The sequence below is a fragment of the Tachysurus fulvidraco genome, chromosome 1 (assembly GCF_022655615.1).
Source record: "Tachysurus fulvidraco isolate hzauxx_2018 chromosome 1, HZAU_PFXX_2.0, whole genome shotgun sequence".
Taxonomy (NCBI): domain Eukaryota; kingdom Metazoa; phylum Chordata; class Actinopteri; order Siluriformes; family Bagridae; genus Tachysurus; species Tachysurus fulvidraco.
Genome location: NC_062518.1, coordinates 31,481,733 through 31,508,639, shown reverse-complemented (window position 1 = coordinate 31,508,639; position 26,907 = coordinate 31,481,733). Strand labels below are relative to the sequence as shown.

At 37.4% G+C, this 26,907-nt stretch overlaps 2 protein-coding genes and 1 long non-coding RNA gene across 8 annotated transcripts in view; 1 reads left to right on the top strand and 2 right to left on the bottom strand.

The window, feature by feature from the left end:
* Window positions 1-13,779, bottom strand: part of LOC113657384 (inactive ubiquitin carboxyl-terminal hydrolase 53) — a 33,991-nt gene extending 20,212 nt beyond the window's left edge. Inside the window, exons 1-9 of one of the 3 annotated variants that reach the window (XM_047810667.1) lie at window positions 13,605-13,779; window positions 13,416-13,514; window positions 5,849-6,426; window positions 4,963-5,055; window positions 4,732-4,866; window positions 3,157-3,270; window positions 2,746-2,828; window positions 2,444-2,543; window positions 1,102-1,248 (exon numbers count right to left, since the gene is read on the bottom strand). In XM_047810667.1, coding sequence (XP_047666623.1) covers window positions 1,102-1,248; window positions 2,444-2,543; window positions 2,746-2,828; window positions 3,157-3,270; window positions 4,732-4,866; window positions 4,963-5,055; window positions 5,849-5,992 — 816 coding nt within the window. In that variant the 5' untranslated portion in view covers window positions 5,993-6,426; window positions 13,416-13,514; window positions 13,605-13,779. Of the gene's footprint in view, window positions 1-1,101; window positions 1,249-2,443; window positions 2,544-2,745; window positions 2,829-3,156; window positions 3,271-4,731; window positions 4,867-4,962; window positions 5,056-5,848; window positions 6,427-13,304; window positions 13,326-13,415 lie in introns of those variants that run through there. The other 2 variants (XM_047810673.1, XM_047810668.1) reach the window with 2 other exon arrangements.
* On the top strand, window positions 2,815-18,931 carry LOC125140805. The gene is made up of 3 exons (XR_007140057.1): window positions 2,815-2,939; window positions 11,200-11,449; window positions 18,779-18,931. It is a non-coding gene; the product is annotated as an uncharacterized LOC125140805 (long non-coding RNA).
* Window positions 18,932-19,667: 736 nt separating this feature from the next.
* On the bottom strand, window positions 19,668-26,796 carry myoz2a (myozenin 2a). Of its 4 annotated transcripts, XM_047811341.1 has the most exons (8): window positions 26,665-26,763; window positions 26,004-26,036; window positions 25,725-25,812; window positions 25,164-25,233; window positions 23,521-23,684; window positions 22,832-22,958; window positions 20,345-20,528; window positions 19,668-20,010 (listed from the first exon to the last, which is right to left on the bottom strand). In XM_047811341.1, exons 4-8 carry the CDS (start codon window positions 25,168-25,170, stop codon window positions 19,755-19,757), a joined length of 738 nt encoding a protein of 245 aa, XP_047667297.1. In that variant the 5' UTR covers window positions 25,171-25,233; window positions 25,725-25,812; window positions 26,004-26,036; window positions 26,665-26,763; the 3' UTR covers window positions 19,668-19,754. The 4 variants fall into 4 exon arrangements, with proteins under 4 accessions (XP_047667297.1, XP_027024962.1, XP_047667295.1 ...); XM_027169161.2 differs by lacking the exon at window positions 25,164-25,233 and having other exon boundaries at window positions 26,665-26,792; XM_047811339.1 differs by lacking the exon at window positions 25,164-25,233 and having other exon boundaries at window positions 25,952-26,036; window positions 26,665-26,762.
* Between the last annotated feature and the right edge of the window lie 111 nt (window positions 26,797-26,907).

Genomic DNA, 26,907 nt, shown 5'->3' with positions numbered 1-26,907 from the left:
GCTCTGTTTTATGCAATGGCTGCACATGTGCATATTCTCTAGAATTAACAGTTCTAGAAACAAGCTGCAATCAAACTTGTAAGACTTTTTAATTCTTTATTCATTTTTACTGAAGCTCTAGTCTGCTTCTCCGCAGGGGAAAAAAAGGCTTAAATAACAACAAGATTAAGGTCCTGCCTCCATTATGAAAATCTTAATCCCTGTAATGAAAAGGGTAAAATCAGCTTGCACAAGGCCTCAGTCACTTTGCCCTCCAGCCCCAGTTCCCCATGTGCTGATATTTATTGAATCGTCCTAAACAATGGTTCATAGTGCAGGAGGGGAACTATTTTTCTGCACACCCACCAGCATCACATGAATAGCTGAAGTATGAATTGCAGCCTTTGTAGTCACCCGTGGGCTTCCTGAATGACTAACTCACTACTGCAGCGTGTTCAGATGCAGAGAAAAAGGGCGTTGGGAAGAATGTGTGCTTTCCTGCCTCTGGGGGGAAAAGTCTTGATCAGGGAACTCTAGCCATGAAAGGCAAAATATTTAAGAACATAGGGCTGTGTAAGGAGCACCATGGTGCTACATAGAGCTAAGGCACTGTACTAGAGGGAAAAAAGGAAACAGCAGATGACACCCACATACCAGATGACCCTCCATCAAGAAGGCCTGGTCATCAGTGTGGGCCAACTCCACCTACGAAGCTGTCTGACAACTTAAGCGTTTTAAAGAGAATAAAGCCAGAGTTTCGCACATATGCTTGACAGCACCAAAATAAACAGCTCTTCATTCGGTCAATGTGTTGACTGAACTGTTTAATCGAACCTGAATTAAGTTCTGAATGGAAAATACAACATGTACACTATGAAGAAGATGGAAATACTGCTTTACATTGACAACAGAAATTTAATTTGTATACTCCGTTGCTGACAGTGTTATCTGGCCTTGTCTTGTTATAAGCATAATTAAACTGGACTAATCTGCTGGCACAGCCAGACACTGTGCAGAGTAAACATGAACTTTAGAGTGCCTTTAAAGCTCCTGTATTTGTAGTCCACTGATCAAATAAAAAAAGCAGTTTTTCTGACTTTGTGAGTGCTTTATCAGTATTACCCCTGGAAGGCTGAGGTGTGGGCTGAGAGATCTGATGACGTTCTCCGTCTCGTCCGACTGCTCCGAATCCCACACAAACCCAATGGTGACGATTTCTGGTGAGTTCATTAGCACGCGCCGGATCTTGATCACCTGACCACACTTACTCTGGTGAAGGACATATACATTGGTTAAGACAAAACGACACACTATTTTTTCCCCCACAAAATTTAGATTAGCGTTCATTAGCAATTTCTATGGACATAGTGTAAAGCGGAGACAGAACTACAGAATGAAGAGGAATGATGACGTATGATTAAGTATTTCTATATGATAAGTGCTGTTTTTATCATACAGTATATGACAGTTCTATGTGCGAAGCAGCCATCAAGCTTGGCCTAATGCCTAGTTAATTATGCAGTGCATTTTAATATTTTATAGACGTCGACTCAAATGACAAGTCGCCTTTCTTGGTCATGCAGTTAAACCAGAGGAGTTTAGGTCTCTGATAAATGCTGTAATGTGCAAGTACAACGGCTCGCTACAATTACTGCTAATGCCAAATGAATAACTTACTCAGATAAATTATTAACAAAAAATGCTCTTAATTCAATAATTTATCCAGCATGGCTCCAAACTGGTGTAGATTACCCACATTATATTATACCACAGTGCTGCTGACTTCTCGAACGTTTTGATTAATTTGCTAACAGCCCAGCTCTGATGTTAGCACTGGCTGTAAATTTAAAAGATGGGTTAATATTAAATGCACTCGTTAATACACATAGTTCCTAGATCGGCTGATACACAGGGAATTGTATTTGTATGTAATATTATGAAGCAAAAATCTAAGCCTTATAATACATCCTTTTACAGTAAACAACAATCGTGGAGAGAGTATCGAGTGTCGGCGCTGTAACCGTGTAACCGAGTAAGCTTTCCACCATGGGAAATTCTTAAAGCCAGGGGATGACAACAAGCTTTAAGGATTAAAGCTTGTTAATAAAATAAAAACAAATGTAGAGGCAGGGCTAAAAATCAGACACTTCTGTGGACATCATAAAAATGTCTTTTAAAGTAGCCAAAGTTTATAGCCTAATTTATTTATCAACGTTTTAAAAAATCCCTGTATTTTCGCTAAGTGCCTAGTGTACAGTTTGTCATTTGGGACAGTCTGGTGAGGGAACTGCTGTGATGGAAGTGATAATAGGGACTGTCTTGTCTCCTAACTGTAGCATGTTTAATAAAACACTTCAGGGAACTGCTGTTACTTGTTTCATGATGGAATTTCAGCATGCTTCATTGTGCACTTTCATTGCATTTTTATTCATGTGAAGCATGAGCCACACGAGGGGTCACCTACTGGGCATTCACGTTGGTCTCCGATCGTGTTGGCTGCACGGAGCAGTTCACCAAACATGTCAGAACGTGGCCTTTCATCTCTCCTCTTTAAATACTGTTGGCTGAGCAGGAGAAGAGTCAGGAAAGAGAGAGAGAGAGAAAGAGAGAATATATAAATATCTAAATCTAAAAATGAAATCTGAAAGTGTTAATAAACGATTTGAAATGCGACAAATGTAGAACACAAGTACAGATGATATGCTCGAGTTTCAGCTGTTGTTTTTGCTTATATAGAATCGCACGCAGAAGAGAAATTCAGCTTACCAAAGCGCTGTGGTGGAAACATAGTTCACTAACTGAGTGAAGGGCAGAGGGTCAGACGAGGCTCCACAGCTTTGACATACAGTCTGCCAAACACACACACACACACACACTTAGCTAGGTGCCTGGCAACAGCTAAATGCAAATTACTTCTTTAGCAACGTCATTAAACCTCGGAAGGGGACTTAGGTGTTTAGGTAAGCTTAAACTGGTCTCTTCTCTTTCTACACTATAAACACTGCATGCTGAATACAAAATGAATGACAGCTTTTGCCGTTGCAAAGCTCAATATCAGTAGGATAATATCAGTAAACAGTAATCTACAGTAAGACTACAGACAAAAATATATATAATAATAAGGGAAAGAATAGAGTCTTACAGTACTGATTGTGTGTGCGCTTATTTGTGCAATACCTGTTCGTACAGAGTCATGGCAAACTTCTGATGCGTGATGCAGACTTTGGACGTACAGGCGTCTGTTTCATCATCATTAACAATATGTTGGTGGATCCTCTGTAGAATGTTCTCCTTTAGACACAATAATAAACACATGCCATGTGTTAGAAATAAAATCAGAACGGCAAAGCAAAGAGAAAAAAATTAGATGATGTTTAAACAATTGTCTATTGTTGCTATTAGTTTTCTAAAATATTGGCAGCAGGCTGAGATTTTCCATTGGATGTCGCAGATTTCTGCCTATAATATAATGGACATCTTTATGTTAATTCTTGAAATATTTGCTGTTTAATCATATACAGATATTCCTAGATAAGGAGCCTGAGTAAGAAACAGTGTAAGACATTCACACTTTACTACCAATGTTTTAAAAAGCTTTAGGTAACCGTTTTCACACCGTGGTCACGTTGTTCAATAGCTACAAATCACTATGAAACGGACATTTCAGGTCACGGCTGCCAAAATGTTCAAAGTCCCCTGTGGTGCAACAGGAATGTAATCTTCTATATTTCTAGATTTATATAATTAACAAAACAGAATTGGCATCTAAACATTTAACCCAATGAAATGAAAGGGCCCAAAAGCTTAATCATCCATCTATACAGCTTGTTAATGATATGAGGAGCTGAACATTTTTTACCAGAATAAAGAAACGCTCTAAACTTGGGAGATTATGTAAACGACACATTTTTGGTGCCACTGATTAACTAGACACGCAGTAAACAAAAGCTTCCCCAAGTGTATGATTATCTACTTCTACACCCTTTCAGGCCCCACAGCCATGCCCTTCATGATGGTGGTGTTCGTAGTACTTTCTCCTTGGATGATTATGTGTAAACAGAGAAATTTCTCAGACACTAGAGCAACAAAGCAGAAATTCCTAACTGCAGCTGTAAGAAATAACTAACTTGTTCTGTATACTGGTTCATTTGCACCCCATCTAAACCCTGATAGATTTCATTGAGTATCTTGTTGTGTGGCAGGACTGTAAATGAATGTGTATAGAGTTAACGACCTGCTCTGTTTAGTTCTGCTAAAGTAATGGTGATGATTACAGGTCCCCTTGCTAAGCAAGTTTACTGAAATTATGCTGCTTGAGAAAAAACTCCTATACAGGCTTAGGAGAGGACAATACCTACTTCAATCCCTTGGGTTACGGAGACTGAAAAGCCTGAAAGCCTACAGAGCCTAGAACAATGACATAATAGATTACCCAGGCTTCTCTCTAATAACTCAATACAGTAGTTTTACACGGTCCTTATTCACTGTAAAACAAACTGATTTAAGATATGTCTTACACTTATATTATTTACTCTAAGAGATAGACTTACATTCATACACACACACACACGCCAACTCTATAACAGACTTATGTATAATATAATACAATGGAATCACATGTGCTATGAACTGTATTCTCTTTAAATGTGTCTTTAAATAATTGTGGAAGTTTTTCAAAATGGGTTTTTTTTTTTTTTTACGTCTGTCTGTCTGTCTCAAGTGTCTCACACTCTCTCTCGCTCACATACTTACAAAGCATTCTGCAGCATCATCCATAAAGCCCAACTGGAAGCGTTGCTCGTCCTTAAAAGTCTCTGCCAGGGCAATGCGCAGGTTGTCTGAAGGTAGTGCTCGTTCTCTGCTGTCCTGAAACTGTGAGAATATTCCCTATACAAGAAAATGAAACAAGACCTTAATACATGCACTAGCATCTGATGTTCCAATCAGTTACACCATAAGGTCACTGTGCCTTTAAGATAGTACCTTTAATGCACAGAAGATGCAGGCTTCCCCTAAGCAGTAATGGTTGGGAACTTGTCGTAGACTCCGTCTAAAAATGTCAAGCTGCCACAGCACCTATGCGGAGCATTGTTGGAGATATTAAGTGTATTTTGAGTTATTTAGGTGGAGCTATTACTGAGCTGACCCTGTAACACAGCATGTGAATGAAATTAAACAAAAGAAGAACAAGAAACAGAAAACACTAAAACCTTAAAATGATCTAAACTGAAGTTGTATATGTATATGTATAATCCCTAAACTTTGACCAATACAAAGAGGCTCACAGAGTTTGTCGCATCTTGAGTCAACTCTACCTGCTGATATGATATTTAAATACTCAAATTTTAGTCAAAAATCCATGGTCAAATTTTCCTTTCTTCTGCTTTGCTCTTAATGGTTCATGGTGCGTCAGCATGCTTAAAACATTCGTAACAAAGGAAAAAATATCTATTTTAAAAAAACCAGAGAGGTTTGCTTCTCTTTTCCCCCCACTCCTACTTGAAAGTCTCAGCCTGAAGATTTGACATGTGGAACTGAATCATACCCCGAGTATGACCACATTACAACGTGATGAATGATTGTTGTTTGGGGGTGGGTGGGTGGGGGGGAGAGAAAGATGGTCAGACATAGTGCCCATGCACCCACTCTTCGCCTTCAAGTAACAAGCAGACAGATTGGGAGCATGACTAAGATTGTCCTCTGAGTCACTTGTGAGGGATTGAGGGTGGAAGTCAAGATGTTATAAATATTCATCTGTTGAAACCAAGATGTAAATTCCCAAGAAAGAAATTGCAATAAAACAACAAAACAGGAGGTCTGACATGTCAACAGGCCAAAATATATAGTGAATGCATAAATAAATACATACCTGCACTGCGCTGTTAAGGAAGCAGCTGTTCTGTCCCGGCTCATTGAGAAGTCCTTTGGTAGGAGCCAGGGATAGCATAGACCCTGGCTGGTAAACCCTGCCAAGATTGCTCCCTGGTTTCCTGAAGAACTTCGCCCATGCCATTTGACTGTGAGAGGAAAATCTGCCTTCCTGATAAGTCAGAGACTAATTGACACAGTTCTGTTATTTCCTTGAACTGGATGAGCCTCTTCAATGGGAGGCTATGTAATTCCACAAGCAGAAGCTAAAGTGTTGTTGAACATCAGAGTAGAATTTTGCAACTGCTTCAAACATGAGTCTGATGTCCATTCAAAAGTCTCTACAATTTGGTCTCCAAGCTTACCAACCAATCGAATGACCAGTGGCCTGACCAGAAAGATAGACCAGTAGATATCTGCTTGAGTCTTTTAATGGTTTGTTCATTCCCGTACTGAAGTGGATCCAGATTCTTTGACCAGATCGGACCTTTCACAGTTTAGCAGCTTGTATGGAAATTCATCCATATCCTGGCTGTTGCTCCATCAGGGCTTCAGAAATGAATCCTCTGAAAATCCAACCTAGGAGAGACAAAAAGATGTGGATGTTAGTGTGTGCATGTTCACTGCTGTGTGTGTGCACTTTGGATAGGTTAAACGCAGAGAACAAATTCTGAGTATGGGTCACCATACTTAGCCGTATGTCACGTCACTCACTCACTAATTTGAACTTTGTTAAAAGACCATACAAATCCACAGTGGCAATGCAAACCTTTCCCTCTAAAGTTTACCATACAAGTGATAGTTCAAATCCCTCATGGGAATCATCTTCCTCTTATCTACGTAGTGACTTTAGATTACGCCTTATCTTGTATGATGGTTTATAAGCATTAACTTAATTATTTATAAGGATAATAAATCCTTATAAATCCCCCCCCCCCAAAAAAAAAAAACAAACAAAAAAAAAAACAAGCCAGTAACTAAAGTTACTCTTAGGTGTGAATGAGTGTGTAAATGTGTGCATATGGTGTCCTTCAATGGACTGGCACCCCACCCAGGGTGTGTTCCCACCTCACACCCAATGTTTAACTGGATGGACTCGGTGTTCACAGCAACCCTGACAAGGATTAATCCCTTACTCCCTTACTGAAAATGAATGAAACATCCAGTTCCAATGACTGTAGCTCTCACTCTTTTCGTCACTGCACCTTCACAGCTGTAGGATTTATTTATGTGAACAATCCTTTACAAAATGATTTCAAATTCATACAAAATGAGCAGTTTTAGCAATTGATATAGTAAAGGTGATACCTTCAGCATTATCTGCATGGTTCAATGTTTTGCAGCCTCCTGTTTTCACAGTCTTGCTCCAGGTATTCTCATTGACTACTGTATCCAATTATTGCAAAAGAAAGGCCTGTTACAGTTCAAGCTACCTAATGTAAACAGACGTTTCTCCATTATGCTGTCTAGAAAGAGCCTAGATCCAAAGACTGACAGGAAAATATTTTAGTTTGGCTCATTGTCCATGTGAAGATGTCTGGAAGTTTATATTAACTTGCCAAACCATTTGCCTCACAGCACATTTTGGTAAGACATGTGTACCCTTATAAGCCATCCTTCAAACTATGAAGGATAAACAGTCCCCTGTAGCCTAGCAGCACTTCTCTTTTCATCCACATAAACTACGTGCACTTCCTGGTTTGGGGTTTAAGCCTTGGTTAATACTGTGGAATGAACGTCTGCTCAGTTTCAACACAAAAACAGGTTTTTTTGGTGTTAACCTTGCCAAAAATAAGAAATTTATAACCCTCTCTTATTAGGAGTACTTTTTCCAAAGAATGGAAATGGACAAGTTGTTCAGGCTTTCAATTTCAACATCAGTTAAGGGTTCCTGTACTGAATAATAGTCAAATCATTGGTTGGTTAGATTCATTCATTCTTCATTGTAGGAATGCACTGATATTAAAACTGGCATCATGTAGAAGCCCAAACTGCATTTATTTACTCAAACTAGAAATGTTAGTTACTAGCATCTGATACCACATGATACATGACACATTTTGAACAGTGTCACACTAATAAACGAGCGATAGCATATCAAAGCAAGGAACAGCAATCTGAGCTCTTTCTACAAGAGAAGTAACCTGATAAAGTATCTCGAAATTACAACTGCATGAGAAGTCACAGCAGCACACATCACACCAGCAACCAGGTGAGAAAACAAGACTATGGAAATGAAAACAATAAATCTTATCCAGGATGACGTTCCTGAGGAAGATCAGCTGCGATCAGACATTAACAACAAACACAGTGAAAACAATACAATGAACATGACTTACTGAAATGAAACAAAACCTGCTCTCCATTGCGAGGTAAGTTATTTAGCTAGATAATGCACTAGATTTAAAATAAACTAAGCATTAAAAAATAAAAGCCACCATTTTAATCTTAAGCAGTGCCAAATATAATGTTCCATGATATCTCTGATTAATTAATACTAAGTAGGTTACTCTTTCACTATTGATACAGTTACTGAGGAGTACCAAATCGAACAAAACCCAATGTACTTGTACTGGTTTCGCAATTTCCTGTTTGAGTGCTTGAGCACCACATCGTCACCGAGTACACATAACTTCTCATTTACCAACCAGTTCAGCAACATGTTTGTGTCACGTTGCTTTAAAAAGTTCCCAAGAGACACTGGCTGAGCAGTTTCACTAGCCGTGTTCTTATGGGTTTCAATGTTCTTAACAAACAAGAAGTGATAATCACTAAAAGCCAAAAAAATAATAGGAGGCCCCATGAACGCTTTTAACAGGGCCATAGCCGACCATAGCAACAGCATTCCAAGGTGAGTGTTTAAGCCACACGCTGCTAAAGAGCTCAGGCAGTTAAGATTAAACTCTGTGCTTCGAGACTGCTTCTCCACATTAGAGATAGTGAGCACTTGCAATAAGGGAGAGATCTGTTCGGAAACTAACAAGCCAACGATTAAAGTCATATAGCAGTTAGATACAATGAATAAGTCTGGAGGGATGAAGAGGTTTCCAAGCAGAATAAAAAAAAAAAAAAACTACCAAGGCAACCAGCAATTCACCACAAAAAAACACATTCACGCTGTCCCCATGTTTGCAAGAAGCAATCATGGTGAATGGTGATAGAAACACCAACCTGAAAAATCACTGGAAGAGGGTGATAAGAGATGGACCAGGCAACCTGAATGAACATTACTAAATAGATTTTTCCCAATTCGCTGTCTGTAGCAGCATGGTGTACTTTATTTACCTCACTTAGTAGTCATTATTAATAATAAACAGGTGAAGTAAAAGCATTTTTAACATTGCAGGCATAGTGTAACAACAAGCCCACATCAGCCACAAAATCATTTTTGGCTGAATCGCAACTCACAATGATTAAGGATTAATATGAAAAGAGTAGATTACATCAGCAACAGAATATTCTAGAACAATAATGATGTTTTTTTCTATCTCTGCTAATAACTCAGTCAACTGCCAAATTATCTAATTATTATCATTTTGATGAAAAATCTCCATCTCTTTATCCAATATCATTAAATATAACTGGTGCCTGAGTCAACATTTGCTTCCGGTAAACAGCCGACTCAATCATTTCTAAGGAAGCATCAGAGAGAAAATTACGTCTGCTACAGTATGATGATAATGCTGCACAATAAGAGTGGGAAAGACACCATAGCTCTGATAGACAACAATAATTTTTCCTGACAGCTCACACGCTACAGTTCCACTGAGAGATCACTGTGGGCATTAAAAAAAAAAAGAATATGAAAGATGATGAGAAAACTATATCTGATACAAGACTGCTAAGAGTTGCCCTAACACCCCTGGTGAAGTTCTGGTCTACAGTCAGTGATGAATCAATGTAAGGACTGATTTAATCTTTCACCTCTCCAACATTTATGCAACATGTGACATATTAATATATGACAGTCGGCATGAGAATGACCTTATTTTATTGTTCTGTTGATGAGACGAGGTCACCATATCAGCCGTCATTTAGACCAAACAACTCTGCCCGCACCCTTCCTACAGAGGGCAAGTCTGCATACGAGATGACTTCCTGCAGTCCTCTCATTAAGCGTTTTGGTCATTACACTGAGAACTTCCACCACTCAGGAAAAAACAACTAGATGAAGCAAAACAACAAGAACAACAACAAAAAATAGCATCTGATATGTTCTTCTTTTCTGCCTTTGGAGGAATTTATAATTGGGTCAGTTTGGTATTGTGCCCAAAACTGTAAGCCACTTTAGATTACATTCCTGAGGGCTGCATTATAGTGTAGTTCTGTGACAGCAGAAAAATGAAAACAACATAAAAAAAGTAATAAATGGCACATTTCCAAGTGACAAATAAGGCCAATGAGCGAGTCTAACAGTCTCTATTAGGAATCATACACTCACATTAGAAGTGAAATATCACCACACAAGGCATAATTAATGCCTCACTAATTTTTAAATGCATTCGGTTTTGTGTAACTACAATCACTTTATCCAGCTCTGGATCACAAGTGGAACCAGAGCATATCCAGAGAACAGCAGGCGTAAAATAAAGACACTCCGGAACGGACGTGAGTCCATCACAAAAGCTATGAACCTACTTTAATGTTGTTGGGAGAAAACCAGAAAAACTGGAGGAAACCATCATGAACATGATGAAATAGTACAGAAGGAATACAAAGAGTGTAACAGGAACTGCAATCTAACTGCTTCACCAGTAGTCTGACATGTAAATAACTTCACACCCACAGAAGGTCATTTTAAAAGATTCATGTCCTTCACCAAGTCAAAAAACTACTATGAAATCACCATGGGCCTAACTTATTCATATGATGATGAAACCGAAAGATGATCACCGGAACAAACTTTTAAAATATCCATAATAATTACAGGTTTGCACTTAAATATAAAGTAAATAACATATGCCCACCGAGGTGTGGAAAGGCCCTCATGTTCCATCTATTCTTCCAGCACAACACACAGTAACAGTGTCACAGTTTCACTGTTTTAAACTGACAACAACTAATTAGATTAGCTGCTGTCAGAAAGACAGCAAACAGCATTACGGAATTCACAACGGCCATAAATAACGTATATATATAACATAAGTTTATGTACTAAAGAAAAAATGTCAATAGGCAATAGACGACTAGGCTAGTTAAATAAAATAAACAAAACTGTATAATGGCAGCTTTAGAATTTATAAGGCAATAAAACAGGAAGGTAAGAAATTTAGGATGCAGTCCAACTCTGTGTTACAAACCAAGACACATACTGTTGCTCTCTGAAAAAATATCCTCTTCCTATTCACACAGAAACCAATGCCAGATGAAGTTGGGCAAAAGGATGTCTAGCCTTTGTACGAGTGTATGTAGGGGCGAAATGTGACACGCTCCTGAAACTCTGAAACAACACCGAAGGAGCGGCTGGATTCCCAGCGGACAGGAGCGGGACGTATTGGCTTCCAGCAACAATGCAGTGGCCGTTTCCTGTGTGGGCTTCCTGTAGGCTGTGCGCCGTGTTCCAGCATGCAGTCAGCACTTCAAGTCCTGAGAGATTGTACAGGTAGTGCGTTTGTACACACACACACACACACACACACACACACACACACACATACTTCACGTCATCACGTCTAGAAAGCAAACAGAAAAACCAAGACAAAATCTTTCCTGCACATTCATTCTCATAGACACACCCAACATCAAGAACGCTACACGATATAGCACAGTGGCTTTTCCTCAAACATTTCCGAGAGGCCAAATAATGTCCTTTAAATGCGGCAAGCCACTTCCTAAACACATTTTCACTTCCGTGTGGCTTGATAATAAATGTCAGCACTTCAATGAAGCCAACAGCTTTTCTTTCCATTCATTTTTTTATGTGATTAATGGGATTTCTCAAACAGAGTTTAAACCTTCATTCAACTTCATGGCATCTTTCCCAAGAATCCATACTTCTTTTGTAGCACTTAATTTTTTTGCATTGTTGTTTTCAGTTTATAAGCTGCCTTGATCATGATGATCTAACATCGTCAATCATTCAGATACCCAGTGTTACTGGACCGATATGCAGAAATTGACCAGCGTTCAAGATTGTTCATCTTTTATTCACATCCACAAGGAGGCAAGAGACTGCTGTGGGACTGCATTATATTGCAGGACTGAAATGAGGCAACAGCATGAAAAACACTGCTGATCTTAAAGCACTTCGCAGCAGCATGGCAATAATCAGCCAGTTTTTCAGCATACCTGTGCATTCTATTCACCCTCCACATAAACATGCTTAAAAGCTGCCCATGTGAAAGAATAAAACAATTGTGGAATTTTACAATAAACAATCTAAAAAAAAACAATAATAAATAGCAATAACAATACACCCTAACTGGATTGCAGGATCATGATTAATCCTTTTCCACTTAAATGATCTGTTCTTGTTCTTGCCAGAACTGAGAGGGGGGCAAAGATTCTTAAGGAAAGGGGGGAACATTCTTAGTCATTTTATCTAAATAACTAAGAATCGGCAAATAACTAAATAAAGATTAAAAGAAACTCTGGTAAACAGTAAATTTACAGCATCATTTGAAAAGTAATGCAACGGTCTCCTACATCATTAACCACAAAATACTTTGGCTGTGGAAATGTTTAGGACAGGAGTAAAGTGACAATCAAAACACAGCTGCTTTTTAGAAAAGCAACAATAATTATTAATTTACTATTTATCAACTCAGCATAGTTTAATGCAGGGTGGATTAATTAATTACATTAATTACTTCATATAGCTAGTTAAGGCTTTTCACCTATTTGGATAAGAATGAAATATCTGGTGTGGTTTTATGGGTTTTATTTGGGAATATTCGCTCCTGGAATATATTCAAGGCGTCATTTATTTAGTTTTTTAAATAAATAAATAAATAAATAAATAAAATGTTTGAAATAAATGCGCATAAGACGAGATAAAGGCACAAAGCAATAGGAGCTCATATAAAACTCAAGAAGTAAACAAAGAGCAGGTCGTCCAAATTCCTGGTGAAGCTAAAAGTTAAAGTGGATAAAGAACAACATGTTTACAAAATGACGTCCAGAAGATACAAAAGACTGGGAACTTTACAATTCTTAAAAATGGGGGGGGGGGGGGGGGGAAAAAAACAAGACGAAGGATAAGCGCCATAATTGTTATGTCCTCATTTTGTTCCTTCTTCCTCGTCCACTTGTTTTTAAAGGAAGCTACACAAGCTGTCGAGGATTATTATTATCATCACTATTATTATTATTATAATTATTATTAGAAATACATAAATAAAATGCACATTTTAATATCTTACAGTTTAAATAAATCCAATTTTAAAAAGCCACTCTGCTATACATTATGTGACGCTGAGCTCTTATTAGTTCACCTGAATCACCTTAAACCTGGTCACCTGAATCAGGTAGATTTCCGGCTCCGTCACGCGCGCAGTCGGAGACACAACAATGGCGAGGAAAGTTTGCTCAAAAAGCAGCAAATCGGTATCGCGACATTCGTTACTCACCGTGCGGAGGACTTAACAGGATAATTTCGCTTCTTTCCGATAAAATTAATCAGAGAATATTCCCAAGTGTCGGCATTTTGCTTCTCGGCGTCTCGGCTCCTGAAGTGTCAAAAGGCGGAAGAGTCGAGTGCGTTAGTGAAGTTGACACTTAAGTAAAGTAACAGGATGACTGACAAGAAATAAAATCACTTTTTGTGTTGAAATGTTGCCTTTTCATTTTTTCTTCACGTAACTCTGTACTTCAATAGAACACTCTGAAACGCGGTATCCCCTGTAAGCTTGCAGCTCCCTCTACAGTATGTGTGTGCGGCGGAATCGACTCACTGCAGCCACCTGAAATTCAGGATTAGTGATGTTTCCAGTTCTGAGCTCGAGGCCCCGCCCCTCATGTATACACAAACTCCGCCCCCTTGCACTCTTCTGAAGCACCGCCCATGTATACAGCACAGGGCTGAAGCTTCGTCACCCAAACAGCGCCGTGTTTTCTGTAGTCCCGCGCGTTGGCCACACGCAGCGCACGTGCTGTTCTAAGACATGCAGTAAGAGATAAACTGTACCTTTCTGGTACATATTTGTGCACATAATCAGCAAAGGTTGTCTACTGATTTCAGGAATACACATGCACATCCTCTTCCAGTGTTGCTGTACCGTACTGATATAAGAAAAGATAAGATAAGATAAGATACGATAAGATAAGATATACCTTTATACAATCGGGAAATTTCTCTGTTACAGCAGCAAAAATACATAAAATGAATAAAGAATAAAGACATAATATACAGTATATACAAAAACAAAAATGTATAAAAAGAGTAGTGGTTACACTGAATGCATATTGAACATAGGTAATATGGCCCATTTTTCAAAATGTCTGTTAATTTTCATAATGTCTGCACATGTTTAAAATACTTTCTTATTGTTTATTATTGCAGTTAAAAACAGTAATAACAGTGTGCATTATGGTGACTGGTTCACTGGGAGCAGCTATGATTGTAAAGTCTAATAGCAGCAGGGAGAAAAGACCGTCTGTATCGCTCCTTCAGACACTTAGGATGTAACAATCTGTCACTGAAGGAGCTGCTCAGAGATGAAACCGTTTCATACAGGGGGTGAGAGTCGTTCTCCAGCAATGATGATAGTTTTGCTACCTTCTTCCTTTCTCCCACCTCCTGTACAGTGTCCAGAGGAATCCCTAGGACTGAGCTGGACTTCCTGATCAGCTTGTCCAGTCTCTTCCTTTCTGCAGTAGAGATGCTGCTACACCAGCATACCACACCATAGAATATGGCTGAGGCCACCACAGAGTCAAAAAATATACTGTATGGGTTCATTCTGTTTCTGTCAAATTTATAAATCGTGTACATTTTTTATTATGTATATAGTAATATTTGCACAATGTTCAGGTTCTCTAATCTACATCCAATATACCCGAGTTAATAAACATAACGCCTAAGGCAGAGGTTCCTATCAGTCATTTATTTGTGCACCTGATGAACTGTTAAAAGCAATGAGAGCAAGTAATAAAGAGTAGTTAGTAAGAAGTTATGGTGTATCTGAATGGACCAGGCTTTTCCTCAGGAAGCACTTGAGAAACCTATCGATGTGTCAATGCATTTCCTCTAGGCTCCTAAACAAAGCACATGTGTTTCAGTGTGATGAATGAGCATCACCAACATTGATGGAAAAAATGAGTCAGTTGTTTGAGTATCTGTTTGTATGTCAGCTGTCAAGATTTAATCTTGAGTCTTAAAACCAATTAAGAAAAACAGCATTCCATATTTGTGATGCAATAATGTAGGCCACATGTATGCCAAGCCTAATGGGTAGGAAGATTTTCACTCTGTAGCCTTGATATTTCCAGGTATTGGCATCTGAGGAATATCTCTGTGGCTCATGAGAATAATTAGTAGTGTTCAGTAGGTCTCTAGGCAACAAAATCTTGAACATTTTAGGATTATATTTCGAATGCACTTCTTCTATGCTGCACCTCACTGTTATTCACATATAGGAGCTGGAAAAGTTGCAAATTAGAAGAGCAGATACTGTATATGGCCGATTTTTAATTTATTTTTTTTAACTATCAACTATCATGTGCCATATTGTTGGTAAGATCATTTTTACACATTGCAAATAAAAAATAAAATAAAAAAAACAATAAAAAAAGGGAATACAAAACCCAAATAAATTTACAGTCACACACGTTTCATAGATACATTTACTCTTATGTTGTTTGGCATACGCCCTAATCCATTGATTGAGTAGATAATTGCTTTGAAATTTCTATCAATATTATTTCTAATATAATCCATCCTCATTCTGATTTACTATGTCAGTACCATCAGTCTAAAATAAGTATATGAGTACAAAATATAAAAAATGTGTGCACATGTACATTATCTCCAGTTGCATCGGTGATATTTATGTGTGGTTGCTTGGTGACCCATGATAATGGCTCGGTAATCTTTTTAATGAAACTACAGCGAGGCATGATAATCCATGATAATTTATTTTAAAAATAGTAGTTATTTTTTCACTGAACAGCTCTAATACATAAGTGAAGCAAACATTTTGTCTGAACACAAGAACAAATTTCTGGCATTTGCCCACGTTACATCAACCCTGGAACATTGTTAAGTGGTGATGGTGATGTATTTTCCTTTTAATGTTTGCTGTAGCCGTGGTAGCAAAGACTTTCACTGATACAGCTAGCGCAGACAAGCAGTCCCTGACATTTAGGATAAGATACAAATAATTTTTTTCCATTGACGCATCATTGAATAAAACTCTTGCCATGCATTTGTGTGGAACAGGTTGCTAGTACAGTCTTTCTATGAGACTTTATTGTTTCTGGCCTTCACCTCTCAACTGATGTAAACATGGTAACGTTTAACTTGGTTAACATAACTAGCATGTAAAAATGAAGCATCAGTGCATTAGTTAACAATGCATGGATCAGTTGTGTTTCAATCAGCTATATAAAACAGCTCTATACATCATTCACATCAGCCTCTAGAGAACAGGTTGTGCTTTACTAGTTGGAGTTGTGTAGGCTTTAATTGGACTCTGGAGGACCTGATTTCCATTTGAAAAACAAGGAGGGATTTTGACCATGACTCGGGATTTTGAGTTGAACTCTGTGCTGCTTAACATGAATTTTATTTTTCCATTCCAGTATATAGTGCCAAAGTATATTTATAGATCCACTGTGACTCACTACTAACAGTTGAAGTTATTAGTTATTTTTAAATGCTGAAGTATTTACTGTTTTTTCCATAGATAAATGATCATTTAGAATCTGAATAGAATTGCTTTAATAAACTGATGATTTAACTGACACGTTTGACTCGTTACACCCTGCTGCTAAGTTCCCTGAAACCTATTCACCACCAAGGTTTTGACCTTGGGTATATTCACTTTGCCTGAATCTGGGTTATGAATCACATAATGTCCTGTAACCTGCTCTAGATGATCACTTGTTCCTGGGTCATTTGCTGATAATGTGCACTCTTTATATCAGACATCAAAAAACACAGTGGCAGCAATGTATACTGTATATTATATACTATAATTAAAAAGAGAAAAACAAATAGGAGGTTTGTACTCCCAAATCTCTATGGCTATATGTTACATTATGATTTGCAGTGTGTTGAATTCAGTCGAGGGGGCAGGGTGGCTTAGTGGGTAGCACGTTTGCCTCACACCTCCAGGGTCGGGGTTCGATTCCCGCTTCTGCCTTGTGTGTGCGGAGTTTGTATGTTCTCCCCGTGCCTCTGGGGTTTCCTCTGGGTACTCCGGTTTCCTCCCCCGGTCCAAAGACATGCATGGTAGGTTGGGTTGGCACTCCGTCCAGGGTGTATCCTGCCTCGATGCCCGATGACGCCTGAGATAGGCACAGGCTCCCCGTGCCCCGAGGTAGTTCGGATAAGCGGTAGAAAATGAGTGAGTGAGTGAATTCAGTCGGAAGCCAGTGCTGTTGCAAATTTCTATTCTTATTTAAATTTCAGAACATTTTCACAGAAAACAGCATTTCAGCATTATATATACGAAGCAGAACTTAGCACAAGCAGAACTACAATGATTTAGATTATTATGAACCCTGCTAAAGCTATGTGCCCAAATAAATCCTCTCAACAATAAACTAAAAGGACAGATAATAACAGAAGAACGGCCCTTTGTTTCAAGTGCAGATGTGTATAAAGTCAGCATGGTTCAGGGCTGATCAAAGAACTTCTGAATCCTGGTGTCAAGAACATCAAACAGACAACTCCCAACTCGACACTTTATGCCTGGGTGGGTCTTTAATTACCTTTGCTTGCTTGCTTATGAAATAAAAACACTACCATATCTACTACATTACCAGCTTGTACTGAATGACCAAAGTGGCCTTTAAAATATTTTCTGCCATAATTTCTTGTGGTGTTCATAGGGATTGGAATCCCAGCTATGATAAATATGCAGTAAAGACTATTTCTCCAGAGGTAGAAAAATAATTTCTTGAAGAATAATCTATTTGTCAGAGTACTGGGGTACACCAAAATAAAAACAGCCATTCTATCATATGTCAGTGAAAAGTCTTTTGGGAATAATACAGTAATGAACTTGAGATCACTCCTTAATTGTGGTTAGACTTTCAGAATCTCCTGGTTCCCTCTATGTGCTGTACACCTTTTGTATTTTCCCTGCTTTATCACGTTTAACGTGAGTCATTAGGCAATCACCAAGTCCAGGTTTGAGACAGAAAATTGGTGTCATGACCTTAAAACAATTTGCTAGCAGTTCTGTCAGCATCAGCATCTTGTATGTGTGTGTGTGTGTGTGTGTGTGTGTGTGTGTGTGTGTGTGTGCTACAGTATATTACATTGTAGGATAATAGCTTGTGCATCAATCATACAGTAGCTCAAAGTAGATCATTTATTGTCTGGTTAGATGAATGTGTAATCTACTACCTTTGATGCAAGGGGTCTCAGGCTAATTGGTTGGCTTCTATCCAGCAAGAACCCTTTCACCCATGAGATGGATATATTGTTGTGCTACACTGAATTAAATTCCATGTTCAAGTATTTGAACTTTTTATTTTAATTTTTGAGTTTATTGTGTGATCATATAAATTGTAAAAAATGCACAATTGCAGCTACAGATCAGCTAAAATGATCGTAGGCTGCAGATCAATTCCACAGAGTCATTAAAATCAATGTAAAGCTGCAGTTTTACTTGAACATATATTGACACATAGCAGAATCGGCTCAGGAGGAAAAATAGTTTAAGATTTTTCTTATAATGCATAAAGTCACTCTTGGTGGTATTTTAAGCAAAATGGTATTAAAAAAAATTCATGACACCAAATATTTCTAAATCTGCTTCAGTCTCTCAGGAAAAACCGACCTGCTACAGAGCAGCACAAGGTCCAGTGAGCTGTGACAGACATGCACTGAACCCATCACTGTTTGCCTGACTGAATGCAAGGGACAGCAATGCAGCCAAAAGGCAAGACACATGTCACTTATCCCATCTTCTCAGCAAAGCAGATATGATTTGTCAGATCTGGAGTCTATAACCTTGAACACACATGCTGACCTGAGCAGTCCGAGTTGTTCATAACAAGCCATTCATTGGTAAAAGTAATCACATGCATTAGACACAAGTAGTAGAATAATAGTAAATTCTAATTTTTTCTATTTACAGTAAAAGCAGGCAAATATTCTGTATGACATTTGTTTTAGTATTTGTCATTAATAATAATAATAATAATAATAATAATAAGTATTATTATTATTATTATTATTATTATTATTATTATTATTATTATTATTATTATTATTATTATTATTATTATTATAGCCAGTCTTCCTTATAGTAAAGATTTTATGTAGGGCATTTGTTTTTTATTTATGTCACATATTATTCACATTGTGATACATAGATTTACTCAGGTTTCCATGTGCAAAACAGGCATAATGTGTTTGTAATGCTTTTTTAACATAAGGTCAAACATTACACACATACAGTACTGTAATGTTGTGTGAAATGTGATATTTTTCAAGGGCTGATAGGTGAATAGTTATAAAAGGTATAATAGAATAAGTAATATGGTATAGCGGGAAGCCTTACATGACACTGTATCTAAACAAATGTTTGTAGAAAGGAAAACTCTCTCATTACTTATAGCAGATAATCTGTGATATTAACTGCAATGCTTTTCTATAAAAGAACTGAAACTTATACACTGATGATCAGTCACTAAGACACTGTAAACAATTTTACATATAATTTAATATTACTTGAATATGCAACCTAAATTAGATTCAATTATATTTATCACATTAGTAATGCAAGTGAAATTCAAAGTTCATCAGATTCAGGGATAAACATTTGCAACCTGGACGATTTGGGCTCCAGGGTGGCAGAGGCAAGGAACAGAGGGGTATTATCATTCGCCCAGCCTAGAGCTGTCCTGTTGAAGGAGGGTCGTGAGGGCATGGGGCCAGTCACATCTTCTGGGGGTTGAAGACTGGATTCACTTGGGAGAATGTTCACTTCAACTGACTTGACTGGGGTTTTAGTAGCATTTCCAAAGCCACTAAATGGAGTTGCCACCCTAGGATTCAAGCAACATGTTAGATTTTAATACTTCTGAAACTAATATGACTAAAGGAAATTACTGCCTGAAGACACATCTGCTCTAAAAAAATCCTCTTCAATTAAATGCAAGCTTGAATAAATTTGTGGTGGAACATTTTATTTTACCTAGTCAATCTTAAAATGCTGAAAATAATTCTAAAAAAAATGTTAAAATATTTTCCTGCGGCATCTTTTGTCTCAGAATATGTAGTTTTCTTGGATTCTGACATATTCCTATGGAGTGATAAAAACTGCATTTAATGCATTAGACAGATGAATAGTATACTTTCTTTATGAAGAACAGTACTCACCGATTAAAGCTCTTGTACTGTGGGATCTCAGGTGTGGGCTCAAATTCAGGCATTTGTAGATGCACCATGTCTGCTAGAGAGGGATCACCGATAAGAGCCTGCTCCCAGGGAGAGAAGTAGGATTTAGGAACAGCTGTGCGGTTGAATTTCTCTGTTGGAACATCCTTCATGGGACCTGCATAACCTAAAGCATACACATCAAAGGTGAGAAAAGTTTCTACACTGCTCAAGCTGATAGACAGTCACAGGTCAGAAAGACATGTTACCTGTAATGCCTTCATGGGAAAAGAATTTTCCAAGCCACCAGGCTTCCTAATGGACTGTTTTCTGTGAAAACTTTCTTGTAATGTTTGCTTAGTTTTTGAACTAAGATTTGACATTTCAAAGTATCTACTCTAGAAATACAATTATGATTCCCAAACAATATCCTATAATCTTTATGAAGAGGTAAATAAATAAATAATTTGTTTTTATTTTTCACTCGTCTGAGGGGAGCCCCCTGAACCTTCTAGAGCATCAGAATTTTCTTTATTTTTTTTTTCAGAAAATTGTTATTGGATCTGTGTATAATAACAGTATATATTAATAAAACTAGGAAGCTATAAGGGCACTGCAAATATTTGGTGATGCTGTATGGCCTAAACAAAATGCCTGTGGTCTTCCAAGCCTTCATGAAAGAAATCTTCAGAGTTCTGCTCCAACAATGTGCCATAGTCTACATAGGTGATATTCTAGTATCTTTCTAGTATCTTTTTAACTTCATGTGGCCCACATATGCACTGTGCTTATTCATCTCACACAACACCACATCTACATCAAAGCTGGGAAATGTGAATTTCACAAGACCTTCTTCAGTTATGTCATCATTCGTCATGGGGTTATTATGAGTGAAATCAAAGTAAAGGCTGTCATTGACCGTGTCCCCCAACGAACATCAATGAGCTGCAGAACTTTTACCGACAATTCATACACAATTACAGCGCAGTAGCTGCTCCCCTCACCAGCTTACTAAGAGTAAAACTTAAGAAATTGGCCTGGACCAACCAAGCACAAGCGGCCTTTGATTGACTCATACAGAGCTTCAACAACGGCACCCGTACTGAAACACCCCAATCCCAACATCCCGTTCAAGGTGGATGCTTCCATAATGCAAGTAAACTTTTTCCCTCTGCCTTCTACTCTTGATTGAGGAATGGTGACATTGGCTTGAGGGTGTCAAATGCTCCTTCCAAGTAATCATGGACCATTGTCCAATTTAGTGTCATTATAGTGTCACTACAGCCAAAGTGTAAAATTAAATCAACTTAGCTCAGAATGTTCCAGATGAACATACACCACGCGTTGAGTATCTAACAAGATCAACATGTCATCTGTTCATAGATGTTTTATAGATGTGTTCATGGTTTTACTTTATATTCTCTTCGGTTTGATCCCTAAGTAGCCACAGACCTGTATTGAACCTTGTTGAAATTACAGTGTAATATGCCTGTATTTTGCCCCATTTTAATTAAATGTTTATTCTTTAAATGTTTCTTTTCTTACCCACAACTAAACAGTTGCCTCTTTGTTTAAATTTGTTCATTCTAAAGGGCCATTCCTGAAAGTAGTTTTATACTTTGTCCCCATTTTTTTATATTATTGTTGTTAATATTTTTTACTTTTTCTCCTCCTACTTTTTCCTTCCATATAGTGAAAGAATGCACTATAAACAAAATTATAGATCATTGTCATGCACATCAAGCCAAGCATCACTCAAATCTGGGCAGCTAACCATAAGGGCCTGACCAGAATCAGTGCATGAAAAGTTATGGGCAGCTGAGAATTTTCAGCAGTGATATTCAGAGGGCTGGATATCACCATCTAGTCTATGAAAATTTACAGTGACTGCAAGGGAATTAGGAAGTATTTTCACACAATGTGCAATCAGGTGTAGCAATGTTTGCTTTAATCCATTGTTGGGTCATTTTATAGCAGTAACTCCCAAGCCTATCTCCAACTTTAGCTTAAGAATATTCTTGAACATATGATGTCCTGAACTATAAGACAGATTTGACTTTATATTGTTAAAAAATGCTGTCCTGGTACATGTATCATTACAGCATTTGATAGTACTGCACATCAGCCAGTAAGTATAGTGTAGACTCAGTAAACCAGTGAATATAAAAAGATAAATTCTGTTAAAAATACTATTATGGACAGCTGCTGCAATGGGCAAGCTCCTAGAAGACACAGGAAATGCCTGACAAACTTCCTGGAGAGGCTCAGGGCTATTACAGAGGAATGCTCACAGTGAAGCGTGTAGCAGAAATGCCCAACTCCCACCTAAAAATCCAGTCATATTATTATACAAATGTAAGATATTATTATTATAATAAAATTAGATCCATTTATTATAAGGACATTTGGCAGACTCCATGTTGGTGTGATTAGTTATCTCACATAGGGGTTTTTTGAAAGTTTGTGCATTTGTTTTGTATGAGCACTAACCTGGGGCTATACAGTCAGGATTAGGCATGGTATGTTGGTCAGGTGTGTTTGGAGTTTTTGATGCTTGGTCAACTCCTACACCATTAACTGTGTTTTCAATACCTGGTGCAGGAGGAATCACACCATCCTGCAAGAATGATAAATGAGAGTAGCATTTAACATAGGAGAAGAGGGAGAGGACATTTCTTGAAAGGTACAGTAATATGTTAAAGAGATTCTTATTTAGAGGTGCTTTTTTTTATTACTTTCCCCAAAGCATCAACAAGAACATTATGGCTGAGAGAGTAAACTGTTAAAGAGAATATTTAATGTGATGCATACTCTTCTCCACCCATGTATCCAAGCAATTTTATCTGATACATGATCCTTTTCACATGGTGGTCTGTGTATCATTTGCCAGTGTACTGTAGATTCTGGCAGCTGAAAAGCATTCCTCATTCTGGTTTAAGCTGTTGCTCAAATCTTATCAGAGAAATGATCTTAAAGATTCTTAAAGATTCAAAAACTACATGCTGTATTTATGTGCTATATTTATTTCCATTTCCATTACTGCTGACACACCTTTGTTTCTATGACCAAATAATATCTGTAATGTAGCTCACAGCAACTCAGTAGCTACATTTCATATATATAGCCTATATATAGAATGCTGATCTCTTCTTGCTCTCTAACAAACTAGTTATACTTACAGTCATATGGATAGATGCATTCTGGGTGCTTTCAAATGTGTACTTCTCAGATCGTTTTTGGCGCATTTTGAAGAGTCTAGATCCCCTGTTTGAAGCTAAAGAAAGCTCTTCCAGCATGATTTCTTTAGGCGTGTTCACCTTTCGGCCAAGAGCCATCCCGGACCCTGTGGAGGGTCACCAAATGATATGTTAGGTGTGCATATACAGTAAGTTAATCATCAGATAATGATTTGTAAGAAATAATTTATTAGTAAATTCAGGACATTTTCACACTTACAGACTGGGTATGGTTTCTACAAATGATCTCACATACAGTACATGCTGATTTTGACAGGCAACTGACCATCACACCTTAATGTGGATCTTCCATTAAATGATTATCACAACTTTGGAAAAACCCAATTGTCTAGAATTTTTTGTGAGCTGTAGGATATCATTTTCAATTAATTGGAACTATGTGGCCCAAAGCTGTTTCAGCATGGCATAAAGACATGGCTTGACAATTGGTGTAGTGTTCTGCACCGCCCTTGACCTTGAGTGTCCTGCACAGACCCAACCTCAACCCCACTCAACACTGGGAAGAACTGGAATGGCAACAATGCACTTAACCTTTGTGCCCAACATTTGTTCCTGATTTCCCTAATATCTGAAGGGCACAAATATTCATCACTACATTAGAAAATCTAGTGAAAAGCCTTCCCAGAAGAGTGGAGGATGTTACATGTGAGCTTAATGGTCAGGTTTCCAAGTTTTGTCAATATAATTTATATAACTAAAATATTTTTTTTATATTTATTAAAACTATGTAAATTGACTTGAATTTGGCAAACAATACATTTAATTTAGCAGAATGGCCAATATGGGTGTAGAATTATCAAAGGCATTAGTCTATTTGTATTAGTTATGCACTGGATGAGAAATAAATATACACCCCTAAAACATTTCACAATATACAATATATTTCTATTTCCATAATATTTAGATTATTCCGATTGTATAAATTCCTACAATAGTTTACCTAGTTCTTCGGCTAGATCTTTTTCCAAGACTACATTAAATTACATTTGTACCTTAATCCTTTACTCACTCATCCTTCCTTTGACCTGAGATGTACTATTAGGTTTCCCACAGAGGTCTTTTTTTAGGCCATGGTCTCATTTGTCCAGTTATATGGAACACTGTAACACTGGCCAATTACAGAGGTGTTATAGATCCACTAAACATTGTGAAATATTCACCATTAGCGTATTTCAGCAGCTGGTATAAATCTTTGTTCACTCAGCTGCCAGTTTTCTATGGCCAGAAATGCCTCCTATGGACAACTACAAACTTATTAGTGGCTTTCAGTTGTAAAAACATTTCATTGGATTATTTACAGCCTGGCGAGGGTGTGGCAGAGGGTGAATTACAAAAATAACCCTTACAAAATGGTCAGATGTCTGTCTGTGAAGGGTGAGCATGTTTATGGCTACTGTAAGAGTCCATAAGCAAAAATGTACAAATGTGCTGTGTAATACTGTAAAATTACAAATCTTACAAATGTAAGAAATATTACTTGAATGTGTATAACTAATGTTTACAGTGGAATACTTGTTTTTAATAAATCTAAATTAATGGGTTTAAATATTCAAATCACTACTTACGCTTCATATTACTTTTCAAATGTGATCACGTGATTACACATGAAACATACATCAAAGTGTCATTTTTGCCCTGAAAGTGGACATGTAAACAACATGAACACATGATCGCATATGCAAAAGAATGATCCACATGAGGAAAATCACATCTGAAAAATCAAACCACATGCCCACATCTTTAAAATTGTAAAATGATATATAATACATGATAGAGCATATTAAAAGAAACAAATTTTGTGTAAAAAAACAACAACAAAACTCTCACACATGAAAATAAAAACATTACATGGAAAGTAAACTATATGTGTAAAATGTGTGAGATTTGAAGTTTCGAGGAAAATAAATATCACGTGATGTTTCTGTATCTGTAAACACTGATTATCCTTTGCATGACTTTAATACATACAAAAAAAAGACAGTAAAAGATAAAAGAGTGTTCAGTAAACACAAGCTTATCTTTTGTTCCATCCTTCAGGAAACTAAACATTGTCAACCACAACATTAGTAAAATGTTTAAATGGTTAGACATGTTTATTTTTGTTAATAGCTAAATAAAGATCATACCATCAGTGCCTTGGATTTCTCTGCAAATAGCCGCTGCCTGCATTTTCCTCTCTCTTATTGTCATTAAGGAGTGCTGTGACATTGTGTCCTGTGTAGAAAAGGAAGCAGTTACATGCATATAGTTTATTCAGTGGGTCTATATCAAAGAGAGAATCAATTCATAGGAGATATTTTCACACGCTTTTTATCTGAAATGTATTTTATGTGTTTAATGATGAAGTACATGCCTTAAATAAGCTTGGGCTATTAAATGTGATGCAAATATGTATTCAGACTCACTCTGTCATACAGTCAATCAAAACACCTGTAAACCTGACAGTGAAGCCAAAAGGACATTACATTAGGGACATTACATCAGGCCAGTAAAATGATGAAGTGATTCTACAGTATTCTACAGTAAAGAGAAATGAACATTTATGCCTTTTCTGTATCATTTCTACACTGTTTTCTTAACATACTTCCATCTCAGACTGAGCCCTTAGCCTGAGATTTGCACAATACAAATATGAAAAGCATATGAAAAATTTAATAAAGACTGAGAATCTTTTTTTTTTTTTTTTTGAAACATTTCAAAGTAGGGAACACTAAAAATAGACCTAAGCAGAGTTTCACATTTTATTTAAAAAAAAAAAAAAAAAAAAAAGTTCTTCGCAACCTACACAAAAAATCGTGCAATAGATTTATCAAAGCTACAGAAAGTGCAGCAAGGGTAAAGCAGAAAACAATGTAGCACTTAATTATAAATGATAAAACTTTCTTTATGTTATATATAATGTGATTAATGATGTTTAAGCCTTATAACATATGACTGTAAATTTTCTATTCTTACTTTAGCACAAGCACAAGCACAGCAGATGATGACTGTAGGGTGCGGGTTACATTTAAATTCTCTCTCAATATATACTTAAAAATACCCACACCTGAACAAGGAGAATCTTACCTGTGCTTTCGAGGTGTCTGTAGGTGACTTTGGTTGTATATGATCAGAAAAAGACTGAGTAATGTGACCCGGCTCAACCAAGGACTGATGGGGTCTGTCAAATACATCATGGGGGTTAGGGGGAGGTGGCTCAATGGGTGGGGGTAACTTATGCTGTATGTAGTTAAATATAGTATGAGGTCAGACACATACATTCTATACTTAGGTTTAATGAACCTTGGTAATGTCAACTAGATAATGTAA